The sequence below is a fragment of the Leptosomus discolor genome, chromosome 2, assembly GCF_034619465.1.
Source record: "Leptosomus discolor isolate bLepDis1 chromosome 2, bLepDis1.hap2, whole genome shotgun sequence".
NCBI lineage: Eukaryota > Metazoa > Chordata > Aves > Leptosomiformes > Leptosomidae > Leptosomus > Leptosomus discolor.
The window spans coordinates 90,897,667-90,923,856 of record NC_141392.1 but is presented as its reverse complement, the minus strand read 5'-3'; the positions used below and the strand labels follow the sequence as shown (position 1 = coordinate 90,923,856).

Here is a 26,190-nt window from a genome sequence, read left to right as displayed (position 1 = left end):
TATTATTATAACCAAATACATATGTAATTTTTAAAAGTATTTACGGTATGAAACTCCAACTCTGATATCTTCTCTGGCTGACCTGATCCAAAGAAATAAACCCTAATGATGTGATCTGTACTCCCAGTGGCCAAAAACATTCCACCTGAGAAAAACAAACAGATTAAGTCTTAAGAAAAAAAGGGCAATTAAAATTATTGCAGTATTTTCAAACAGCTGTAACAAACACCTAAATTTATTGTCTTAAATTTATAGCTGTATCTCAATTCAGACGTATCTGTAACTAACCTTTAAGTAAGAACAAGACTTAGAAGTTGAACTGGAGTCAAATTACCTCGCATTTGCTATTAGATAAATATTCATCTGCAGACATATCTGAAAGATTAGCTAACTACAGTAATTTGTTTGTGACTAAGCCCTTAGAAGCCTCAGTCTTAACAAAAATTGAATGGAGTTATTGCTCCAGTATACTTTCTGAAAATAGGTTTCTGTCATTTTGGTATTTTATCCAATAATTTATGTTGCATTTTTCAATTGCCAACTTTGTAATCAATGAAATTTGGACCATAGGAACCTGGTAATCCACACCTTCTTGTCTCAATCCCTATAAATTCCATCTCAGATAAAACCAACTCTCAGAATCACTCTCAAAAAAAGGTATACATAGTTTTTTAAAGACTTGCAGTCATAAGAGTCTTACTTTCAACATTTTATATTTAACAGTTTTCAAGAATCTCAGTATCATCAGAGTTAATGCATAGTTTCTGAAATTCTGTTTTAAATATTTGGGTTTTTTTAGCAGCTACTTTAACTCAACTCCATCTTAACACGAAATATGCTACAGTAACTGTATCATACTTCATTTTACTCTGCAAATGACGACTTATATTGATAAAAGGGAGAAAAAAAAAGAAAAAAGTATTTTACCAGCACTAAAAGAAGAACAGATCATTTGGACTCCGGGCCGAGGGCGTTCTGTAAACTTCGTTGGCCTTGGACTACAAATAAAGAAACAGTTAAATAATTTCCTAATAGGGCTTCAAAAAATAAGTCAGTATCTTAGAAATTAAGCACAGAAGGACAAAATTAAATATGAAGGAACAGATGGCTGCCCATCTATAAACAATTTTGTGTGACTACGCTTCATGATCTGATCTTTAGGAAACTAAGAAATCCAGATGGACTAAGTAATTCATGTATCAAGGACAGTCGTATCACAACTTAAATCCTGTTTCCCCTCTCCCCTCTAATATTGCTACACAAAACACTCTCCTTAAGTCACCGCCAAAGCAGAACAGGAGACACTAGAGCCAGTTGCCCATGATATTCAGTTATAAAATACTGAGTGTACTAGAACACTGTGTTTCTCCTGCAGCACCTGGCTGCAGAAGAGAACAGCTTGGTGCTCTTGATAGAAAAGTATTCAAAAGAAATTTAAGTAAATTTGGAGTTTTTCCACAGTATTAGAATATACCAGTTTCTTCAGAGGACATACATTTTTTTGTGGGCTAGTTTCAAACAGTGCCCGAAGAATGTCAGGACAATGGCTATACGCTTATCAGGAATTTTACTTTATGACCTGTGCTTTCTTTTATGCATTTCAGAACCTGATGTGCAAGCAGAACTAAAGCTTCAATGGATTTGCACTTTAAGAGTGTATAAAACCAAAACAAATCAGATCTGGTTCTTCAATCATTACTTCAATTCTGCTCATGCACTGCAGCAATCTCAAATCAGTAGGTGGTCTTACATAGTATGCCATCTGCAATCTTCACTCAAAGAATAAACTTACTACAGAACAGCAGCATTACACCCACAAATGTCATCACTAAAGATTTGTTTTAACATAAAAAATGCATATTCATAACTTATCCAAAATTTTCTCTTTTAAAAGCAGAATGGTCCATATAATTCATTTCAGCTGAAGGCAGATGCATAAGAGACCTTTCTCCACTAATCAGCTATTGCTATCTCAGAGAAAGTAGTGAGCATTAAACCTTAGTGGTGCCTATGCATAAACCAAAGTAATAAATTCAGGAACACCAGTTAAGAAATCATTCTCCAAATTGTCCCTTCAGTATAGGCTGTTTCTGTGAACTTTCCTCTAGGAGTTTTAAGGTAACTCCCTGCAGACACATGACAAGGAAACTTCACGACAAGATAACACTAAACAAGACAAAGATCTATTCCACAAAACAGTTGAAACCCTTCTTAATTGAGATACTAACATAAAAAGAACTATCAGATGATTCAATATGCAGCTTACATAATTTGGAGCAAGTGTAAATAGATAAATAGGCTGCTGTTTTCCTCCACTGTGGTTTGTGAACTCTGCCTTTGGAGTTAGGACAGCTGCAAAATAGAGCAAGTATGCACTTACGTTCTAGTTTGGATAATCACGTTCTAGTTTGGATAATCAAATTAAATTCTCCAACTTATGTCTCTCTAATGTGTGCTATTTTAGGCATTAGGAGACAGATTATGGCATTCTTTTACAATAGAGCAGACTATGGTCTTTGCAAAATGAGCTGGGCAGTAAGTACTTTGGGGAAGCAAGGAAAGGGGACAAAAGCATAATTTCTGACAACATACAGAAATCAAGCCAATTGCTTCACTTTACAAACATTCTCAATCCAATCATTAAGTGCCTAGAAGGCATGAAGACACCTTCACAAGTATTTCCTAGAGAGGTTCAGAAAAGCCCTAGTAAACTATTTTCCTCCTGGAGGAGACCTGTATTAAGTTTAACACGAATCCAGAAATGAAAGGGGCCGCAGTCAAAAAATAACCTGCATTCAGAGCAGCAGACAAAGATGCAGTTTGGTCTATGTGCCTCAACCCACTCATACAAAAGCCTCAAGTTTATCTTCTTCAAAATGCAGCTATAGTGCAGGAATGGTTACTTAATCCAGCCTCACTCTGGACATGCAGTGGCTCAAGCAAGACTTCTTCCCAGAAAACACACGTTTGATATAACCTGTCCAAATTAAGCCTGTTTGTGAGCTAACAAGGTTCAGCATAGTTGAATTCTGATGTATGACCAGCCCCTTTAATATCAAGTGCCTTCTGCTTAAGGAGGCTGACAGGAAGTATCACACCAAACTGATGACAACAGCAAGTCAACATCTTGTCCAAAACAGGAACACCAAAAATCATCGGCATGTGTTTTTCCTAAGTTTTTTTTCCTTTTTTTATAATTATGGTGGGAAAAAAAAAAAACCAAGAAAAGCAGTATAGTAAGCTACTCTATCCAATCTGTGAGACAGTTCTGCTGCCTTGTTCATACGGTCTGCCAGTAACAGACTGACTAACACTGGAAACTCGCAATCCAATCAGGTGGCAGAAGAATAACAAGAAAACTCATCACCTTTCTCAGAGAAGACAGATACGCAAATATCTTGCAGTGCAACTAATTTAACTTCAATGCACTCACCAGTTGCAATAATTCTCCTATAAACTGAGGCAGATTATGCTTCAATTTCTGATAACCCAAGGCTGATTTTCTCTCTTCTCCCTACTGTCAGCTGATAGGGGAATACAACTATTGCGTTTTCTATCACCATCCCGAACAGTAACAGGAGACTAAACATGGGGAAAGTCTCGATTGCCTAAATGTTTAACTGTTCTCTCATCTTGTTTGGGCCACATTCCTTGACTTCCTTACCTGCAGCAACAACCAACCTTTGCATCCTCTATTTGGAAACCAAATAAATCTACCTGGAATGTTACTGCTTTTAAGCACACATGGTAACTCCCTGGTCAGCAATCTCTTCACTGAAAGAGGAGGAGCACTCAGGAGGCTCTATGATACTGAAGAACATGCATCCATACTAGTCACAGACACATGTGAACAAGGCTTATCACCCTCCTTTGAGCCACATGAGAATTTCGTGGTCAGCCATGCCAACGTCTGTTTCATCTTACGGCACCAAATCTACTGTTAGTGTATCCTTTTGCAGTTTACCAGAACAGAACTCTGTCACCAAGCATCTCCTGTCTAGGCCATACGTGTGACCTAGATAATGAACATGCCTCAATTAACAATGTCATAAAAAAACTGGGGGACCAACATGGGAAGCCTCTCATTTCAGTGATACCATTAATACTGCAGCAGAGCTGATTGCAAAGCTGAATACAAGGATGTTTTTGCTAAGAATGAAACAAAATCAACATTTGCAGAGATTAAAAAAACAAACAGAAAACAGAAATGGGATAGGGCACTAGACATTAGAAGGCTTAAAGGATGTCAAAGTCTATTCTAGTGGCAAATACTACAGTTTTCAAGGATGTGAGTTTTCCAGTTTTTCATGGTCTGTTGAGATAGTAATTGCTCCATAATACTTTGATGTTATAAAATAAGTGGGGAATAAAGAACAATTTTGAGTTTCCTCATCTCCTGAAGAAGCTGGCAGGGAAAGATTCCCTTCAGATGGAGTTTCCCAGGAGGGACTAAGTCCAATTTTCACTTCGAGACAGGGAGTTGATCCAGTAGACTTAACCATCTAAGCTGGGTTCCATTGAAAGTTTTCAGCATAGTTAAGATCAGAACTGATTATTTTTAATTTGAGAGCATACTGAGCACAGTAGTTTATCCAAACACTGCCTTTGCCATATTTCATGAACAAGTTCAGCAAAGTACTGCTGACACTACCAATCATCTTGAAACTACAATCAACCACACGATTGTCATGAGGCTGCCCAACAGCTCATAATCTTAACTCACTGAGAGATGATTCAAGTAATGCTGAGCATAAAAAGCAGGGGGTGGAGTATTTTTTATGTGTATACTTTTTTTTTCTTTTAAGCAGATGAAATTTCAAGACTTCACCACCAGTCCCCATTTAAAGTACTGTACAACTTAGTAATACACTTTCATTACTGATAGCAATTGTATTCTGAAGGGCAGGCTGCAGTCAAGCTCAGGAGAAGCATGAAATCAAGTCCTGACTTAAGCATGTGTCAGCACCCTTCACCTGTACTACTCAGATCTTTTGGTCTTGCTTGAAAGCTCCAATTTCTCCTTCCTGGGGTAGGAGTGGTGCTGGAATAGAGACACAGGGCAGCAAGTTCAGAGCCTGAGTAACTATGATAATAGATCTTATTTTCTCTGCCAGCTTTCCTCCTTTTTACAGATGCTGAACAGAAGCAAGCCTGCATTTTGTACTATAGCGACAAATGGAAGGACAAACTTCCCACCCCACCAGTTATTCTCTCTTCCAGATGGCCTACACATAGTGGTTTTAAAAAAATAACCTCAGAAAGGGCCTTATGAAAAAAACTAACAGCAATCCTTCTTTCCTTTGATGCTCTTATATTGCTGGCATTCATCTTCCCCCAGCACATTACCGAATGAATGTGGAGGGAACCTGCCATGTCTCCACAGTTCTGGAAGCAGATTCAGATCTGAAAGTGTAAGGAAGTACAACCACCTCATCAAAAACTTATGACAAATGTACACCCATTACTGAGACACACTGTCCATACAACGCAGCCTCCTTGTGGGAAATTACACTGGACTCTAAGTTTCCCAGTATCTTTTTTTCTTTGGTTTACTGGAATAAGCATGACAACCACAGTTAGAAAAGTTTACAGTTTGGCACATTAAGTAAAACTTCCTGTAACTAACAAGTTCCTCTGAACTCGTATACTGTTCAATTCAGGAAAAGCTATATTAAGACTTTTCTGGGTGTCCAACTATTTCAATATCCTAAGTGATATACAGTTATGTTCCAGTCCCAAAAGACATACCTGTTTCTTATCTAGACTTTACTACAATTTTACCAAGTTTTAGACTGGATCAAAGAGCATCAATTACTTCGAATACATAACAGCTCTACCAAGCTCAAACAAAGATCTAAGACCAGCATCCTGCCTCCAAAGTAGCCAAAACTGGACGTGTAAGAGCATAAAAAGCACACAGTGATGCCTTTTACTGTTTTCATAGAATGCATAATACCCTGTGACAAGGAGCTTCATAACTTAACTGCATGTTTTGTAAAGAATAATCTCCTTCCAATTAGGAATTGGCTACCTTCACTTGATACCCTCTAGTACCGTAAGGGCCAATAAGCAATTACTCATTACACACCCTCCTCTAGACACATCTTGACTGTACACATCTCATCTTCATGCATTTATCTTTTTCCAGACTGAAGAAACACAGCTTAAAGGGTTCCTCTGTCTTCTCAAACACAACATGTAAGATACCTCCAGAACAGAAGGTAAGGATGGTACAAATTCCAGTCTCAAAATTTACTCTACACTCTGTCATTAAGCAACATGAATCACTGGCATGACCTGGGTTACCAGACTACTTCCTTTCTGCACTGCATGAGACAGTTTTCTCTATGCCGCTGCCTGATCACATCTGCTGTGACTACTTATACATGAAAGCATTACTCAAAAATCTTTTATTCCTTTAATATTTGCTGAGTGCATCTCACTGAAATTTTTTTATTCTATATTTAAATATCACCATGGAAAGGAATTAGTTGTGAATCCCCTACCATAACTGACACCAGCTTTCTAAATCCCATCCAACTCCATGATTCATCCAAACATGCATAATTTCTAAACATTCATCTTCCAGCTCATATAGTATAATGCACTTAAGTCTCTTGGATTCTGCTATTCTCTAATGACAGAATTTGTTTCAAAATTCAATTCCATAGACTAACTTTTACTTAGGACAAGAAGAAAAAAAAGAAAGAAAGCAAAAAATTGAAAGAGAGAGTGCTCAAAAGGTTTACAAATCAGGCAGATTAAGAGTTCATCTTGTCAACAAGAGCGCAGACTTAAGAGACCTTAAGCAAAATAATGTGGTGGCAACTCCTCCTCTTTGCACACTAAAAACAAGCATGCAAACCATCTCCTCCTCTCCTCAGCAAGGAGGAGAATCTTACTTTGATTACAGTATGTATCAGGCAGCAGAGGATTAACAGCCTGAGAAGAAGCTTCATCTACAAAAAAAAAAAAAAAAAAAAAAAAAGAGCCAAAAGGCTCACGGAACATCAAAATAGTTAAGGTCCAGACAACTAGAGAAGTACCTAGGCAAATGTACCCAGGCAGATGTACCTACAAGCCCTGTGTAACCTCAGCACACCACAAGAGAGAGTCTAACAGCAATCACTGAAACTACAGGAAAATGGAACCCACTTGCCAGGAGAACGTATTTGTAAGAACACATCCCCCCACCCACAAAGCTAAAACACTAATGATTACTAAAACAGCTATTTCCTATTTTAAGCTACAGTTGTTTTGTGATAATGAAGGAGCAAAAAGCATTTTAAAGCCATTGAACAAGTTAATTTTTAAAAAGTATCTCTATTTGAGGCTCCTGACCACATTTTTAATATCTCATAATTTGAAGGCGGAAGCTTCAGGCTCAACTTCAGCCACCAATACACAGTGCTGCCCAAGAATTCTGCCTCCTGCCATGTGTCAGTAAATAGCAATTATGAAGAAGTAGTACAGATAAGGAAAGAACAAACATTAAAATAACCCAACCTAATTTATACCAGGACATTACCATCTCCTAAAGCCCCCTGGATTTTCAAGTCTAAATTGCAGTCATTTTGTTCATGTAATTTTCATTTAATTTGGGATTAAGAGATGAGACAGAACTGAAAAGCACCAATTTTGACATTGTATTACAAAAAAAATAATTCAACTTTTTTACTAAAATAAGAGATGCAGCAAAACTGGGTATAGTTACCTGCTTCACACCACAAAACATTTTATTACCAACTTAGTCCTTCAAAGATAAGCAAGCAAGCTATAGCTACATCAGAAATAGATCATACCCAACAATCTCAGTGAATCAGCCAGTAACAAGTTTTGTTTTAGTCGAATTTTTCTCCAACATTTGTACATCGTTCTTAATTACAAAAAAAAAAAAAAAAAAGGAAATAGCAACAAATAAAATGGCAACTAACTTTATTTTAAGGGTGCCAGCATCCCACAGCCAAAAGCATATTGTTCCATCTGCCCCGGTTGAGGATAAGTATCTCTTTGAGCCACTGCACAGTGGAGAGAACTGGGAAGAGGGGGGGGGGAAGAAAAAAGAAAAGGTCTGCTGTTAATCTGTTCCACATGTGCTAAGAAGTTCCTCAAGTCATGGACTTCTCACACAAAAAAAAAACAACAAACAACCAACCACAAGTATAAAACCATATTTAAGGAAAATAAATTGCAATGAACACCAAAATAACACAATGCTGCTTGGAGTCACTCTCTTCCTTCAGAGCAACCCTTCCAGGTTACTTGCCAAAGCACTCTGGGTTCTGCCTCCCCATAACCCAAGTTGTGCAACAGCATGCAACCCTAAACAGAAACAAACCAAAGTGTTCAGTGACTGCAGTTCTTACTCAATGTACTTGTGCTCAGAATCACAGCCTGCAAAGGAAAGATCCTCCAAAACAGAACTGCCCACGTGCCATGCAATTTTTCTGAACAAGGATTATTTTTCAAGGGTCAGGCATTTTGACAATAAACACATGTTATTTCACAATATGTACCATGAACATTCCTTCTCACTTCACGGCTTAGTTGCCAGGTATGCATTTTTATTACACAGAACATTCCCGCGTCGTTCCTTTTTCAGTCAAATGATGCATTTTATTGCTCGGGTGAGTTCACAAAGCAAAAACCTACCTGCAATGATGTTATAGATGCACTGTGGCCCTGCAGAACTGCTAAGGGTGCACAAGTTCGAAGGCACCAAACTCTGATCATTTTATCACAGCTTCCAGCAGCTATCATGGTGTTTTCATAGTTCACTGCCATATCAGATATTTCAGCTGCATGCCCTCTCAGGGTAGCCAACAACCTTCCATCATCTGTTGCCCAGATTTTTACAAGGCAATCATCTGATCCCTAGAAGTAAGGTAGAAATAATTTCAACCATACCATTAACTGTTTTGATGTTACAGTTAACTAACACAATGAACTGGAAAACAGAACTAGTGGCAAACATAGATAAATATTCCCTGTCCCCCGCTTTTAACAGTTTTCCACACTGCATTTGAAACACAACATAAGTTACATTAATTCTCAACAGTATATACAAAGCATGATGCACTTATAATACAGGCCACAAATCCTACAGCAAGTTCGATTTATGCCCTTCAGTAAGACACTTTTTCCAAAACTCGAGCACAAACTGAAGAAGCTGTTGCAACACATTAAAACAAAAATTTACATTAAACGTGAATGAATTATGCATTGGTACCATGTTTGTCATTTAGCACTATACCCACTTAGGCTCCTCATCTTCCTAGTTTGATCTTCATGCCCTGCCACAGTAACAGTGAAGTAAAGAGCCTGTATGAACAGCTATTCTATTATTAAGTCAAACTACTGTAAATCTGCTTTGACAGTCACATTAACAACCACTGAAATTACCACTCTTTCTCAACAAACTTCAGAGGCTTCATCTACCTACTCATACTTAACTCACATTTTGCTGGTCTTCCCACATCATTGTAACAGCTGCTTGCCTGCATACAACAAATTCACAGCCCTAGCAAAAACTTCTGAACTCAGCCCTTCATTTTCCATTGCATTCCTGCACCTCCCCGAAAGCCTGAGTATCTTTGCACCTCACTCAACACAATGACAGCTGAACACTGCACAGAGACACTGACAGAGGAGATGGGCTGTGAAGATTTCATTCATTTGCTTAGGTTTAGCAGCAATATACAAAGCTGGGTGTTGGGTTTTAGTATCTGGAGCACTCATCTGCTCCTGGACACATTCAAGTGCCCCAGCAAGTTACAATGTCACACCACTGTTAAAAGGTTTCATCTGGGTTTTCTTTTCTATCCACTTAGAGCGCTTCTGCACAAGTTTATCTAATATTTATTCCTTGAAGCAGTCAGAAGGCAGGGTAATACTACCTTTTTTATAAAAGGTATCCAAAGAACAGGGACCAACAGTCAGATTTTTAAAAGACTGGTAAGAATGCAGCAAATGTAAGCATCTAACAACCAAAAGTCTCAAAAAAAATATTTATAGGCTACTGATACTATTTTCAACATTTCAGCTTTTGTAAACAGGCAAGTGACATGTATTTTCCTCATTTAGTATACTCTTTAGTCTACATTCAAGTAACCAAGGAAATCCCGCAATGCCACAGCTCAATTCAACTACTGTTCTGGGCAGCCCCATCCCAGGACACCAATACCCAGCTTGCGTATTCTCTCATCAACAGAGCCACTGCACATGAAGCAGTTATCCCATTGGAGAGCCAGGCAACCACTCCAGGAAATGCTTTCAAAAGGAAACAAAACACATCCTGCAGTTACTGGAATGCAGAACAGGATTTTGAAAGCATGCTCTTTTTCTTTTTTTTGCCTTTTTTAATAAATACTGACTAGCCTGTTTACATTACATTAATGCTGACAAACAGACAAGTTATTTCCCCTTATTTCCTTAACTTTATGTTGTTACTATATATATATATATATATAAAAAATCAGTTCTCTACTTGAAAAGGTAGCTAAATTTTACTCATTACATTAGTTCAGATTCAAAACTACTATCTGGGAGGAGTGGAACAACATACCTGCAGTTACCCCACAATCATACACCCATTCTCATTTGTAGCAATATCCTGCAAACCTGGCAACTTCCTCAGGCTTACTTTTTGTTTAGCGGACAAGAAGTTGTTTCTGGCTGACAGGCAGTTATCCACAGCAGTTTCTTTCTTCTGTATTATTTGTATCAATAAAGATTGCTAAAAGGTACATATCTCTTAACACAACAAGATACAACTATAGCCCCAGTTTTTGAAACAGTAAAAAGAAATCTGATTGTATTTAGGTACATTGGGAGAGCACATTATTCTACAGATCACAAGTACGGGCTGCTTCTCTCCTGAAGGTCTTTATCTCTAGCATCAGCAAAAAGGATACTTGGGAGCATTAGTGACATTTTAAACCAGCAGAATGTTTTGCAGGGGCACTCCAGACACACAAAAATCAAGAGAATTAAAACTTTTCTGTGTATTTGATTTCTGGAGTGCCTTGGTAGGTAATCTTGATTTACCAGCTGCCACATCTTTTTTTCCCTCGGGTGGGCATGACTTTACGGGCATGATTTTTCTTTCTTCCCAACTCTTTAACAAGGGCACTCATGAATGCAGAAATGTGGGCAAGACAACTTCTCCCATGTCTCTGCTGTAGTCTTTTTTGGCATGAACTTCTCAGCCTCCAATTTAAGTTGTCAAACAAATTCTGTGTCACTGCATACTCATTTTAAACAAGTACTTCTATTAAGAGAAGGTTCCTTTTCCTTAGACAAGTACAATTTGAGATTTCAGATTCCTCTTTGGTCCTCCAAGGATGCTGAGGCTGAGCAATCGGCACTACAGAAGAGCACTGCTCTGAACACTTAACCTCAACACTCAACCAAGGACTACTCCCTTGTGCAGTTTTGGTAAGTTACTGCAAGCAACAGCCAGTTTCTACTTCCAAAACCTTTGTTGCAAGAGGGATTGTTGTAGGGATGCATCTGTTTGAAAAAGCTTCCATGCTGAGATTCTGTGGTATGGATTTGCCTTATCTAACTGCTAGACTGCTACGGTGCCAGCCCAGGGAAAACAACCAGAGCCTGTATAGCCGAACAGCAATGGACAGACAGAAGCACAGAATCATTGAGGTTGGAAGGAACCTCTGGAGATTGTATACTCCAACCACCTTGCTCAGGTAGGGTCAGCTAGAGCAAGTTGTCCAGAATGATATATCAACCATTCCTGTTTTGTTACTTTCTGCACATTTACTGAAGGTACCCTCTGTGCCATCACCCAGGTCCTTAAAGAAAGCATTAGAAAGTACTGGCCTCAGTAACAAACCGTGCAGTACACCCCTAGTGACTGGCCTCCAGCTGGACTTCATGCTGCTAATCACAACCCTTCGAACCTGGCAGGTCAGGCCATTTTCAATCTCACTGTCCTCTTATCTAGGTTGTACTTCATCAGCTTTTCAGTAAGGATGCTATGGGAGACAGCGTTGAAAGCCTCGCTACAGTCAGGAAAAACAACATCCACTACTGTCCCTCATCCAACTTAGTCATTTAATCATATAAGGTCATCAACTTGGACAGGAATGATTTCCCCTTCATGGATCTATGCTGATCACCTTCCTAGTGTCAATATGTTTGGAAATGGCTTTCAGGAGGATTTGCTTCATCACCTTTTCTCAGGTGATTGAGGTGAAGATGAATCTACAGACCATTCTCCCTGGAACAACATTCTTGCCCTTCTTGAAGACAGGATTGACATTTACTCTCTTCCAGTCCTCAGGAACCTTTCCTGATCATCATGGCTTCTCAAAGAAAATCAAGAAAGGCCTCACAATGACATTGGCCAGTGCCCTCAGCACTTGCCACTGTCTCCCATCAGGTCCCATGCATTTGTATACGGCCAGTTCATTTCAACATTCCCTAGCCTGATGCTCCTACACCAAGGAGAAGTCTTCCTTGCTCCACTTTCCCTCCGGTCTCAAGGACTTCAGACTCCTGAAGACAGTCAAACATCTCATCTTTTCCTGTATCTTCTGTCACCAGCTCTCCCGCACCATTCATCAGCAGGACTACATTTTTCCTAGTCTTCCCTTTGCTGCTGATATACTCGAAGAAGCCATTCTTGTTGCTCTTCACATTCCTTGCCAGATTCAACACTAAGCTACCTTCAGCTTTCCTAATCCCATCGCTGAACTTTCAGGGAGTGTCTCTGTATTTCTCCCGAGTCATCTGTCCCTGCTTCCATCTCTTGCACGCTTCCTTTCTGTGTTTGAGTTTGTCAGGAGCTCCTTGCTCATCTGTGCAGGTCTCCTGCCACCTTTGCTTGCCTTCCTGCACATCAGGATGGACTATTCTTCAGCCTGTAGGAGGTGATCCCTAAAAAATAGCCAGCTCTCCTGGACCCCTCCTCTTCCCCCTGGATCTTATCCCACAGGATTCTTCCAAGCAAATCCCCAGACAGGTCAAAATCTGTTCCTGTAAGTCCAGGGTTGTGATCCTGCTTTTTGCCTTGTTCCCTTCTCACAGGAACCTGAACTCCATGGCAAAGACTGCCCCTGACCTTCACATCCACAAACAGTTCTTCACAGTTTCTAACTATCAGATCCAGCAGAATGCCTTTTGTTGTCAGCTCCCCAATAACCTCTGCCAGGAAGCTGTCATCACTGAACTCCTGCAGAAACTTCCTGGATTGTTTGCATGCTGCTGTGTTTCCCCTCTAACAGATACCAGGGTGGTTCAAGTCCACCAGAAGGATCAGGTGAGGTTTCTTCCAGCTGCCTGAAGACTACCTCATCTACTTCTTCCTAATCAGGCAGCCTGTAGCAGACACCCACCCCAATGTCACCTACATTGGCCTGCCCTTTAACCCACCCATGAGCTCTCAGCTGTCCCCAGGCAGAGTTCCATGCATTCCCGCTGCTCTCTCACATAAAGGACAACCCCGGCTCCTTGCTATCTTTGCCTGCCCCTCCTGAACAGCCTCTATCCATCCACAGCAGCACCCCTGTCCTGTGAGCTACCCAATTCCACCCCACCTCTTTGGTCCCGATGACATCATAGCCCTGCAACTACACACAGAATTCCAATTCATCCTGCTTTTCTCCATAGCACGTGCATTACTGAACAGGCACTTCAGATGGGCACCTAGTCAGGATGATTTCTCAAAGTGTGAAAGCTTTCCCCATAGTGCACTTTTTGATCTGTGTGCATACCCTTGGGGTGGGGCCCCTTCAGCTCTTTTTTGTTGTTTTCAGGGTTTCTCCCACATTCTTTGCTTATCCACCTCTTATCTACTGCTTCCTCACGTAATTGTCACTTGTTGTCTCCCTCCCACATCTTTCCTACTCCAACACTCTCTTCACCAGGCTGTCAACCTGTTGAGAGAAAGATGCTTTTGCCACACCTTTGCCTCTTAGTCTCCTTTTCACACTTTCAGCACCTCCCCAAGTTAGAAATCACCAAAGCCCTTAATAAAGTTGTTCTAATGGGAAGTTACTCTGTTAATGCAGTTATAATAGGATCCAAAGAAAATTCAAAAAAAAGTATCCATAGATGGAACTGCACAATAATCAAACCACCCCTTTGCTTTTACACTGTTCTATACCTCAAGCACGCTAGAGCACCTTACAAACAGGCATCGTTTTCCAAAGCTTTGGACAACACCACAACTCTTTTCTGGGCATTGATCTTCAATTTTTCCAACATTCTTAGAGCATTATCATTAAAAAAAAAAAAAAAAAAAAACACAAAACCAAAACATTGATCTAGCAGCAAGTACAGCACATACTCTGTAACTTCATTTCATCTAAGCTAGGACTTCGGTAGTCATTTTAACCACAACACAGCAACGTAAGTATATAGTAAACAAATTACTTGGCATGAACCTCAAGAGCATTTCTGAACTACCTCAGAACTTCTTCAAATTGTATCCTCACAAACTGTAACAAGCATTTGCAGTCTTTGCTCTTTGCCCCATCATGTTAGACTGTATGAATACAAAAATGAAGTGCTCAATACTCTTAACTTCTGCTGTTTATCTTTTTCTCTCAAAATCCTTATCAAACCCTTGAAATCACCATTTCCTTCTAGATCATTGACTCTTTGATTCAGAACCCATCGAACTAAGACTCAGTAAATGAACCTATTATGCATCTTAGTCTACCTTGATTGCTACCTTTAGCTCACTCAAACAACTGTATGAAAAGAAACTAAACCACCTTAAACCACCTTTAGGAACAGGTTTTAATTAATAGGTAGAACTTGGGACCTGCCAGTATGATGCTCACCTACCCAGAACTTCTACAAGAGGAAAGAAGATTCAAGGACCTCTTAAATTTACAATTTAAATGTAGTCGTTAGCATTTAATGCTTTTGAAAAGACTCCAAATCTCACTCATACTGAATACCTTTGAAAGAGACAGTGTTATTCATTAAAAAAAAGTTTAAATTATTAGCTCAGTCACAGAATCTTTTTGACAATCATATACACACAGGCTAATCTGACTTATAGCTTGATCTATTCACCTCTACTAAGTTGCTGAGAAGCTAAACAGAAGGAAAAAGGAGGAAAAAAGTTGGTAAACAAGCTCAGTAATGCACACTTACAAATCAATTCCAATGAACAAGTTAACACAGGTTCACAACAGAACTAGCAAACTTGCTGTTTAGAGCTTTGTAAGCAGCTTAGAGAAAAGCTTTTTTCTCTAAACTCTGCTTATAAAGCTCTAAGCAAATTCAGCTTTAATCCCTTTGCTTCCTTAAAACAAACATATGAGCAGTCTTTAAAACACTCAGATTTGGGTTTTTTTCCCACGCTACTCAATTAGTAAGTTTCAATAACTGTTCCTGTGTTGCTAGATTCCAATTTGCACTTCTGTATCTAAAGCTTCAAAAAGGTTCAAACCCTGCACCTACTTGATGCAATGACTACCTGAATAATAGTATCAGCTCATCCTATACTATTGCTATCATGATGTGAGACTTAAGAGTACAAAGCAGCTTGTGTATTCTTCTCAAAAGTACAATCACCACCAAAAAACCCCAAGAAGCAGAGGAGACAAAAAAGGGTGTGCGCGCGTGCGCACGCGCTTGAACTCTTACTCAAAGCAGTACATGCATGAGAACAGAACTAAACTATTAATATTAATTGCATCACAGTCTACAAATCTCAAACCACTGGTCCTGTTTTTCTTGGAACCACACAAATTAAAAAAAAAAAACACAAAAAACTGTCTACAGCACTACACATATTACATAAAACATGCTTCTGCAATTCTCACATTATACAGATCAATATTATGAATAAGCTACTGACTTTACAGTAAGCTTACAGCCTGCAGCCATTTGACTGGAGGAACAGACTGTTCAAAGCACAGCAAAAAACAAAATTTCAATCAATAAACCAAACCCTGCATTATGAGACCCCTAAAATACTGCTTGCAGAATGTAACTGATAGAGAGCAACCTACACATAGACAACTTAAAGATGTAAAACGGTCAGCAAGAATAGCTAGTTCTGGGATCTAATGCCACCTGGAGGGTCCTCAGAACTCTATTCAAACAGCAAACCAAGGAAAGATCAGCATAAAACGAGCCTGTTCCCTACTAGCTGGCTACAGTATAGCTCTAGAAGCATGGGTTATACTTCTCCATTGCAGAGAAAAATTGAACGACTGTTAGCAAGTCTCAACAAGCCAAAAAAAAAAAAGAAAAAAAAAGAAAAAAAGTCATTGTTATCTTGGCAAGATATCAGTATTAGATTTCAAATAAATTCATGGGATTCTATCTGAATTGAATGGGACAATTCACAACTCTTAAATACTGCTGCAGTTCTACTAGCAAGGGCATTGGCTTACACCACGGCTCGTGTTTCCAAGGTTATGTCTACAACTGCTACAAATTATGTGCCTATTAAAAGCATTTGTCAAAAGCGAATCCTAGAACAAGTTCAGCACTGAAAGAACTGATGACAGCATTGCCAAGGTATGGAGTAAAACTGGTTCACTTTCCTGCCATTACATAGACTTGTGGGCTGAAGTGAAACTGCCAAGAAACGTACAAATTAATCTTGGGTTGGAAATCTTACATGGACTATTACATAACACTGTTTATTATTCCCTAGAAAGAGTAATCTCAGAGAAGACAGGAAGATAAAGGTGAGGAAAAAAGAGATAGCCGTACTTCTTAGCAGTCAGAAAGTTAAGTAGTGCTGGAACCAGAGAAGACAATGCTTGTTTCTATTACCCCGTGTGGGCTCTGCAAATTGTGCTTTTCAAGAGATTCAGAATACAGTCTCAGAAATAATTAGGGTTTCTTCACTGATGGCTGACAGGTCTTTTAGTTGTATCTTTGCAAGTAAAGATGCCTTAATTGTGGTTAATAAAAAAAAAAAAATTATCAAGACAACACAGTTTGCATATTTTTGTATATTCAGGAAAAAAAACCCAAACAGGTAAGAGGTTGATCTTCAGAAATCTCTTGTGAAATCCATAAAAAAATATAAATAGAACCAGTCATTGCATGACCTTCTGGTGGGGTTGACCTTGGCTGGATGCCAGGTGCTCACCAAAGTGGCTCTATCACTCTCCTCCTCAGGGGAGGACAGGGGAGAGAAAAATACAACAAAAGGCTCCTGGGTCAAGATAAGAATGTCACAGAAGTTGTTTACCAAGAGATCACTCACCTATTACCGTCACAGGCAAAACAGAACTCGATTTAGGGAAAATAATTTAATTCATTACCAATAAAATCAGAGTAGAATAATGAGAAAAATTAAAACTAAATCTTGAAACACCTTCCACCCACCCCTCCCTTCTTTCCAGGCTCAACTTCACTATCAATTTCTCTACCTCCTCCCAGCAGCACAGGGGACAGGGAATGGGGGTTGTAGTCAGTTCACTACACATTGTCTTTACACTCCTCCCTCCTCAGGGGGAGAAGTCCTCACACTCTTCCCCTGCTCCAGCATAGGGTCCCTCCCACGGGAGACAGTCCTCCACAAACTTCTTGAACGTTGAGTCCTTCCCACGGGCTGCAGTTCTTCACAAACTGCTCCAGCATGGTCCCTTCCACGGGGTGCAGTCCTTCAGGAACAGACTGCTCCAGCTTGGGTTCCCCGTGGGGTCACAAGTCCTGCCAGCAAACCTGCTCCAGCATGGGGTCCTCTCTCCATGGGTCCACAGGTCCTGCCAGGACCCTGCTCCAGCACCGGCTTCCCGCAGGGTCACAGCCTCCTTCAGGCATTTGCCTGCTTCAGCATGGGGTCCTCCATGGCTGCAGTGGATATCTGCTCCACCGTTAACCTCCACCGGCTGCAGGGGGACAGCCTGCCTCACCATGGTCTTCACCACAGGCTGCAGGGGAATGCCTGCTCCAGTGCCTGGACCTCCTCCTTCTTCACTGACTTGGGTGTCTGCAGAGCTGTTTCTCTCACACATTCTCACTCCTCTCTTGGACTGCAATTGCCCAGGTTTTTTCTTCCTCACTTCTTAAACACGTTATCCCGGAGGTGCTACCACTGTCACCTATGGTCAGTGGTGGGTCTGTCTTGGAGCCGGCTGGTATTGGCTTAATTGGACATAAGGGAAACTTCTAGCAGGGTCTCACAGAAACCACCCCTGTAGCCCCGCCACTACCAAAACCTTTCCATGCAAACCCAATACAGACCTACTAGCTAGTAGGAAAACTGCATAATGTCCCCTTTTCACTCCCTTTAGGCAAACTAAGAGCATCTTCTTCCTAGCAAAGATAGCATCTCCCAGAAGAGTATGACTCAAAAATGTGCTGAGATCACTTTCTTTTCCTGTTAATTTGAAACAGAACATAAACAGAACTTGAATTTAGAGGCTTTCAATGCTTCAGAGGTCAGGAGGAAAAGGAAACCTTTTCCAACCTTGAAGGTTGGACTTGATGATCTTGAAGATCTCTTCCAACCAAAACTGTTTTATGATTCTAATTCTTTTTTAGCATATTTAAATAGCAATTTTATTGTTGATTTGAAAAAAAAAAAAAAAGCAAATCCAATAGCATGTTTCCCTCTGTTAAACAGTGGAGCACTGATTTAATATTCCTTTACAATGGATAGAGCTTCTCATGAAGTAAACAGCCTGCATGAAGGATGCTAATGGGGGCTGGCTGATTTTTTTTTTTCATTGAATTTATTCTAATTCCTTCAATAACAATTTGAAAGTATTTTGATCCTGAAATATTTAAACAACGCCTCATTTTCCCCTTCGTACCGACCTCCTGCTGTTACCTGATGCACCAAAATTTTCCTACAGGCATGATTTCCTCCCTCACCAAGAGAAAGTATATGGTGTGTTATTAAAAGATCCTCAGAAAGGCTGCCTGGCAGTATTTAAAAAAAAAAAAAAAAAAAAGCCACGCTCTGAGGGGTGGCCTGCGGCAAGGCCTCGGTGGAAATCATTCGTAGATGACCTGATTCTGGGTCAGGGTTTCGTACCTAACAGAGCAGTTCCCTCACTGCAATCTATTGAGAATCAGCCCTCGACACGAGCTTTTGTATTTAAATCAAAAAAGTTTTGCGAGGGTCGGTCTGTTCTCCATAGTAACAAGCGATAGAACAAGAGAAAATGGCCTTAAGCTGCACCAGGGGAGATTCAGGCTGGATATCAGGAAGAATTTCTTTACTGAAAGTGTTGTCAGGCATTGGAACAGGCTGCCCAGGGAGGTGGTGGAGTCACCATCCCTGGAGGTGTTTAAGAGACAGGTAGATGTTGTACTTGGGGACATGGTTTAGTGGTGTTGGTAGAGTTAGAACAGAGGTTGGACTCGATGACCTTGAAGGTCTCTTCCAACAGAAACCGTTCTATGATTCTGTGAAACAGTTATGATGCATCTTCTAGAACTAATTATAAACTGAAAACAGCCTCTTATCTAGCTACTGTCACACTGAATGCTGGAGGTTGTAAAGTAAAAACGTCGGGAAAGAACGATTCCCTACTGATGCAAGGAAATTTAAGTGCTGCCAACAGATGTGTCTGGAATGAAGTCTGGCTTACTTATTATAAATTCCTATTTCTACTTACTACACTAGAGACTTCAGAAATTGTAGTGGTCTAGATTGAAAAGAATTGGCACCATTTCATTATACAGACACAATTACAACAGGACAGTTCATGACTGTTTATGCGCTGACTACATCACACCAGCTACAGCAACTTGGATTTTACTGGAATGTGGAATACAACCCATTGGTTTTCCATTTGCCAAAAAACACTTAAATGTCTACACAAAATAACCTGGATTTACTTGAGAACGCAGAGGTTAAGAAGTTCTGTCCCAGATCCTCCAAAATGAAAATTCACCAGCCACAATTAATTTCTATGGATGCTTTATTTAACACTAGATTGAAGTAATCATGATCTAAACTGGGACTTTTTCAAGCAATTATACCGGGACACCAGTGTATCTGTCAGCAAAGGACTGACAGCAAAGCTCTGGGGTTGCAGAAGCAATATTGCTCCCCCCATTTTATTTCAGGTTCTTCTACTTTCTTTTGGAAACAAATTGCTGTTGCAGTCAAGAGAATTCTCCCTCTTTAACCACTTTTAAATCAGACTGCAAAAAGCAAGGGAATGTGCAACGAGGAATGATCACTGCAGATGCATCCAAGAGGAAGTTTACTTACCTCTGAAGAGGAAAGATACTAGGAACTTGGGAAAGTTTTAGGAAAATGAAGAATCCTAAGACCTTAACAGGGGGTTTTATGCACTTCACTTAGTAAGCCCAAACAAAGTTTTTATGTAGAGGTGAACAGGGAGAGTATAGGTGATTTTTATACTTGGTACACATAAAATCTCTAATCCATTCTGCCATGTCACCTATAAAATAAACCCACAGCAGAGTGACCTTTTCCTGAGAGGTTAACCATGCATAAACTACAGGACATAAGAACTTAATGCTTACGACTGTTGAGGGACTTAGCTTGCCAATGAAAGCGGAAGAAATATTTAAAAAGTCTCTGCTATGCCTGAAGCAACAAGTGAACAAATGAACAGGTCTGCTCAGACACTGGGAGTGTCCCATCCCTGCAACCACACATCCCTCCAGCAACAAAGCAAAATGGATGTGGGCAAAAGGGCAAATTACATTTACAACTGCCTTGAAGGAATTTTAGAAGTTAGAACTGCAACAGATAAAGGAGAACTAAACTGTACCTTGCACCTGCATTGTTCAGGTTATCTGCCATGAGGTTAGAAAGGACACAAGTTCCTGGATCCACAAAGGTATCAATTACATGTAGCATTTGTGGGAAGGTAATAAATGCAACCAAAGTGTCCCAGACTAGCACAAGGTGTGTATTTATGAGATGCCTGGCTCTACTAAAATTGACTACTTACCAAGAAATCAAAATTACACTGGCACCTATCTGGTTTTATAACTTCCATTCCTCAGGAAACTTGCAATTTCAGTACTGATTTCAGACATCTGCAGAGTATTTTCTTTTTTGTAACATTAACAACAAAAGAAGCTAATAGTTAAAAATACTAAGAACACTGGTACAAAAAAAAAAAACAAAAAAAAAAAAAAAAAAAGAGTTCCTGGGATCTAATAAAGACAATTCTTTGTGAACCAACACCCGTTACAACACACCATGTGAATTTTCAGCTTTCTAGTTTCCTTCAACATGCTGTACCAAATCTAAGTGTATCACCAGACTGTTAAACTTAATGGTCATGTGTTAAATTTAAGAAAAAGAGTTAAAATAATCTTTAATTACATATAGATTGTCCTCTCTGACTTCCTCATCAAATTCTATGGTGGTGGTCCATTCTTTTGCTGATGTTTTTGCTAGAGAAAACAAGTCCAGAGGAAAGCATCTACATAGGGTGATTCCTTTCCACTGAAAATAACCTGAGTTTTCTGACTGCACTAAACAGATCAGCAATCACCATCACATCTAGCCCTAAGACAGGAATGACAAAACTATTTTAACATGCAAACCAGCATGGTTATTAAAAAGCATATATGAGAGCAACAGTAATAAAGCATTTATCTGCTCTTGACACACAACATCAGACATTTAGTTTTTGGAAATAATTAGGTGACATGCTACCTGTACCTACAAAATCTACAAAAATAAAGATTTTGTACTTACAGTAAATATTCGCCTGCCAGTCCGGTCAAAAGTTACACAGTATACAGAAGATAAGTGTCCTAAAATTCGTTTGTGCATCTTCATATGTTGGTAGACTGCAGTTGGAACAAGGCGTTCAAGTCTGTATTTTCCATTTAGTTTTCTTGAAAACAGGGTATCCACTATCAAATGGGGAAAGGAAAAAGAAGAGACAGCATTTATATTGGGTTCATAAACAAATACTTCTCCAGGATGGAAAGCTTATTTCAACACTGGACCACCTGCCATATGAACAGCTTACCATAGCAACTACCTCATTTTGCTCTAGGTAGGGAAAAACACATACAAAAGTAGCCTATGACACAGACGTGCAAAAAAGTACCAAACTACAAGGCAGAACATAAAGATGCAATACAACTTTCAACTTTAAGTGCCCAAATGTATGCTTCTTGCTTTATATCTGGTGTGAGAAATTCAGGACTAAGGCAGCTTCCATGGAGGAGTAAACTACCTCAATTTTAACAAGTGGAAGAGCTTCCACATAGCTATTAACTGAAGATAGCAAATATTCAAGTCTTCTCCAAAGCAATCTGGTTTTTGAAGTTACACAATCAAACATTTATCCACCACCTGCAAGACTAAATTTTTTTTTAAGAACTTTGCTACCCATCACATCTAAACAAACAAACCAAAACCAAAAAAGTTTATATACACATTTACCAAAACCTTACAGAAAATTCTGATTTTGATTAACAGAACCTTATTCAAAGACTTTGGAATTTTTTTTCAAGTTTAAAAGCTAGGAAGGTCCAGGAGCAGGAATCTACTTTGCTCTAACAAAACGGAAATCCTCCATCAAGAACTTCAGTGAAGAAAATAAAGCTCAGTGTTATTAATTTTAAACTGCTACTCATGCAATGACAAAGCAACGGTGTAATGCTTACATGCATGGATGCACAGACATTAGTCAAACAGCTCCCCATATCCTTGTTGGACCAAAGAATGGCAATGGCAATACGTTTTATACTCCACAGAATTGTGATAAAGCAGGTAATATATTCAGATCTCCAGCTTCTGAATACATGAAAAGTAAAAAGATAAATGCCCAACAATATCCAAAGCACTGCACACACATGAAAAACAAGATCTATCAGTGCCAAGAGAGGTACTCTCCTAGGTTACAGTGTAAAATGTGCCAAAAGAAAAAAAAGTATTCTATTACCATCTTCAGGAGCTGTTGAGACCAGGTGGGGCGGTGCTCCCTGCCTCCCCCCTCTGGACTATCTCCTGTTACTGGGCACAACAATGCCTTATCGCCTGACCCATAGGTAACTCGCTCCTGGGCTATCTCCTGTTAATGGCCCATCAAGGAACTGCCTCACGACTCCCCATCCCATTGTGAGATGCTCCGCCCGGAGGGAAGGAGCCAAGCAGTCCATGCCAAATAAAAAACTGAAATCTCGAACACCCTAGCAGCTTCTTCCACTGGATTCCCAGAGGAGTTCCCCCCCACTGGAGTTTCAGAGGACAAGAGCTACCTACCTACCACTGGACCTTCGGAGGAAGACCAGACTCTTTTACAAGATCGCTGCTTCAACAGAACTACATCCTTCACTTCAGGAGGACTGCAGCCAGCATCTTATCGGACTGCTACACCCCCAACAGAGTGTCAGGTTATATTTCTGACTCTGTCAGTGTAAACCAGTGGGTTGGTTTTTTTTTTTCCCTGCCTTGGGTTATATATATATATATATATATTAGTAAAGAACTGTTATTCCTATTCCCCATATCTTTCCCTGAAGGCCCGTTAATTTCAAAATTATAATAATTTGGAGGGAAGGGGGTTGCATTTTCCATTTCAAGGGAGGCTCCTGCCTTCCTCCGCAGACACCTGTCTTTCAAATCAAGACAGGTACCCACACATTCATGACTGCTCTGGTTAGCCATTCTCTGTACGTGATCGATCAAGGCTACGTCCGTACTAGAGTGAGCAGGGCCAGGGCAGGGGTCTGGGCACTGAATCACACTCACTCCCTAGCACTAACTGTGAAACAGCTACAAACCGCTCACGTTCCTTGGTTCTGGCCCAGACCAACCAGACACTGGTTCATGAGTCAGCGCAAGTCAAACTACATTAAATATGCAAACTGGATTGTAGCTACCCTGTAAGGAGCAAAAGCACTTAGTGGTATGAGCAACTGCCAAGCCCACTGGCCTCAGGCCTAAAAACTGCCCTGAAACATTTCCATTAACTGCCTGTGTAGCCCAAGGATTCGAGGAAGTTTTCCTAGTTCAAGATGCTTTGTGAAAGAGTAGGATCATTAGCTGTGGAGCAAGGCACTTCCAGTCAATGCACCAGTACTGCCTTAAGGCTCTACTATATGCTCTTCACCCTCCCCTCATACAAGAAACAGATGCAGTTGTACTTGCTTTATGACAAAGCTTTTCCTTGCCAACCGTCTACTTTAGAACAGCAGGAAACCAAGATTAGTTCAGTCACAAGATAAATCTAGTTTTGGTTTCTGACAAATCATCCTACATTTTTTTTTTAAAAAAGAAGGGACCAAAAGCCCACATCCCCCCAAAAAAAAACCAAGCAAACAAAAAACAACCCAAACACACACACAAACAGAATACAGAAGGTCTTTGTCACAACAAAGTGAGCTTACACAATAACCTCAGCCTACTCAGAAGTTAACATTTTGTTTGCTATTAATGTAAGATGGAGGTAGTTGTTGGAAATTGGCTTCTAGCAATGCCTGCAAATGAAACCACAGCTCACAAAAAGGGAAAAGAGCTTAACTAAAAATTTAAATTGCAGAGATGTTCTTTCAATAAATTGAAACTGTAAGCAGACTCTGAGATGAAACAACCAATGACTTCATATAAGCATGTAATTTTTAATACACATCTGAATTTATGAAAAACCTTTTAAAGTACTTGAGATCAATTTCAAGTTTAGGGTTTTTTTTTTTTTCCTGTTTGGTTTGTTCTGGTTTTGGGTTTTTTGTGGGGGTTTTTTTGGGTTTTGTTTTTTTTTTTTTTTCAGTCAGTGAAGGAGAGTTTAAGAGAACCTAAGTCAGTATTTCTGATAATGCTCTTGCTGATGCAAAGTGGTAATGGGCAACTTGCTACTAGTTCACATATTCCTGGGAAACTCAACAGGTGAATCAACCTACTGCAGGAAATAAGAAGCAACACTTGGAAACAAGACAACTGAGATCTCTCTGAATCTGGCCTTGATCAAGACTTAAAACACACAAAAATCCCCTAACTGGTTAAAAATAAAAACAATTTAATTAAAAAGTGATTTGACATGGAAAAAAACCCCCAAACATTATTATGAACTTACTTTCTATGGGAAGAAATTTTTTTAACCAAGATCATGCGACTAGGGGGTGGGGGGGAGAGGGGAAGAATCAATCTCCTGAAGGTTTGAACACTGTCCATAAACATGTAATTTTGAAAAGACTCATGAAATTGGGTTTTTTTGGTGTTTTAAATTAAATTCTCATATCCACCACTGTTCCTCAAAATGCCCTTCCATTTAACTACATTTATATCTACTCTCATTGACTTAGCCAAGTGATCCAGCTTGATTTCTCTAACTGACCTATACCCACTTTTTGTTACAAACACTGACAACTCCAGTGTGTCACCTGCACACTTTGCCAGCACAATAGTATTTATTTTTTTTCCTCCGGAATACAGGTGAAAATTTAAAATAGCTGTGTCTCAAAAATAAACTCCTGCAGCCAAACAATAAAATTGATTTTTCTGGTGCAAGCAAGGTGAGAAACTACCAACAGCTACCAACTGTTAACAATGCTGCCTTTGTACTAACTATAGGCCTTTGGGTTTATGATGATTGTTACCTGTATCTAGAAACAACGCCTGTCAGGCCTTACGTCGTCTCTAATCTATATTTTAGCTTGATTTTAACTGCATTTGGGGAAAAAAATTATTTTAGAACCCCCTGTGACAGCGAGTCTAGTACATCTCTTGTTTTAGCCATATTTGCAGTTTTCTGTCTTTGCTTAAATTTTGCTTGGCCTCACACAACTGAGTCAGTATGAACAAAGGTGTTAATCACAGGAAGAGTGACAAGGTTTAAGTAGTTAAAGAGCTGCAGTGGGAGCCACAAACCACACATAGTAAGGTAGGGAAGGAGGATGAGAGTTTATCCCAGGAAGCATTAGAGAACACCAGTTGGGCCTTACAGCAAGTCAACCAACATGAAGAGAAGGAAGGAAGAAAGAAGAAAACCACAGAACAGAGGTTGCCTACGAGGTTGCCCGCTCTGTGCTGGAAGAGCACTGGCAAGTGGACACTGCACAGAAAGAGCGCCCATCCAGTGCCTGGCCAATTAAGAAAATTAATATGAACTTAGCTTTACATGCCTGTCTACTACTCTCACATAAGATCCTGCTTTTTAAATAAACAAAAATTTTAAACAAATGAAGAAAAAAGCAGATGTTACTAAATGTTTGCAGGGTGACAATCCGCCACTTACCTCCAAATAACATCTTGGTTTCAAAATCAGTATTCTTCGTATCTAACAATGAAACTAA

General features: G+C 39.8%; 1 protein-coding gene across 2 annotated transcripts in view; it reads right to left on the bottom strand.

Moving 5' to 3' along the window:
• PHIP (PHIP subunit of CUL4-Ring ligase complex) overlaps window positions 1–26,190 on the bottom strand; it is a 116,541-nt gene that overhangs the window by 71,163 nt on the left and 19,188 nt on the right. For both annotated transcript variants that reach the window (XM_086482487.1, XM_086482488.1), the window contains exons 7-11: window positions 21,641–21,801; window positions 8,653–8,874; window positions 7,935–8,035; window positions 928–998; window positions 45–145 (exon numbers count right to left, since the gene is read on the bottom strand). In XM_086482487.1, the coding sequence (XP_086338613.1) occupies window positions 45–145; window positions 928–998; window positions 7,935–8,035; window positions 8,653–8,874; window positions 21,641–21,801 (656 nt within the window). The remainder of the gene's footprint in view (window positions 1–44; window positions 146–927; window positions 999–7,934; window positions 8,036–8,652; window positions 8,875–21,640; window positions 21,802–26,190) is intronic.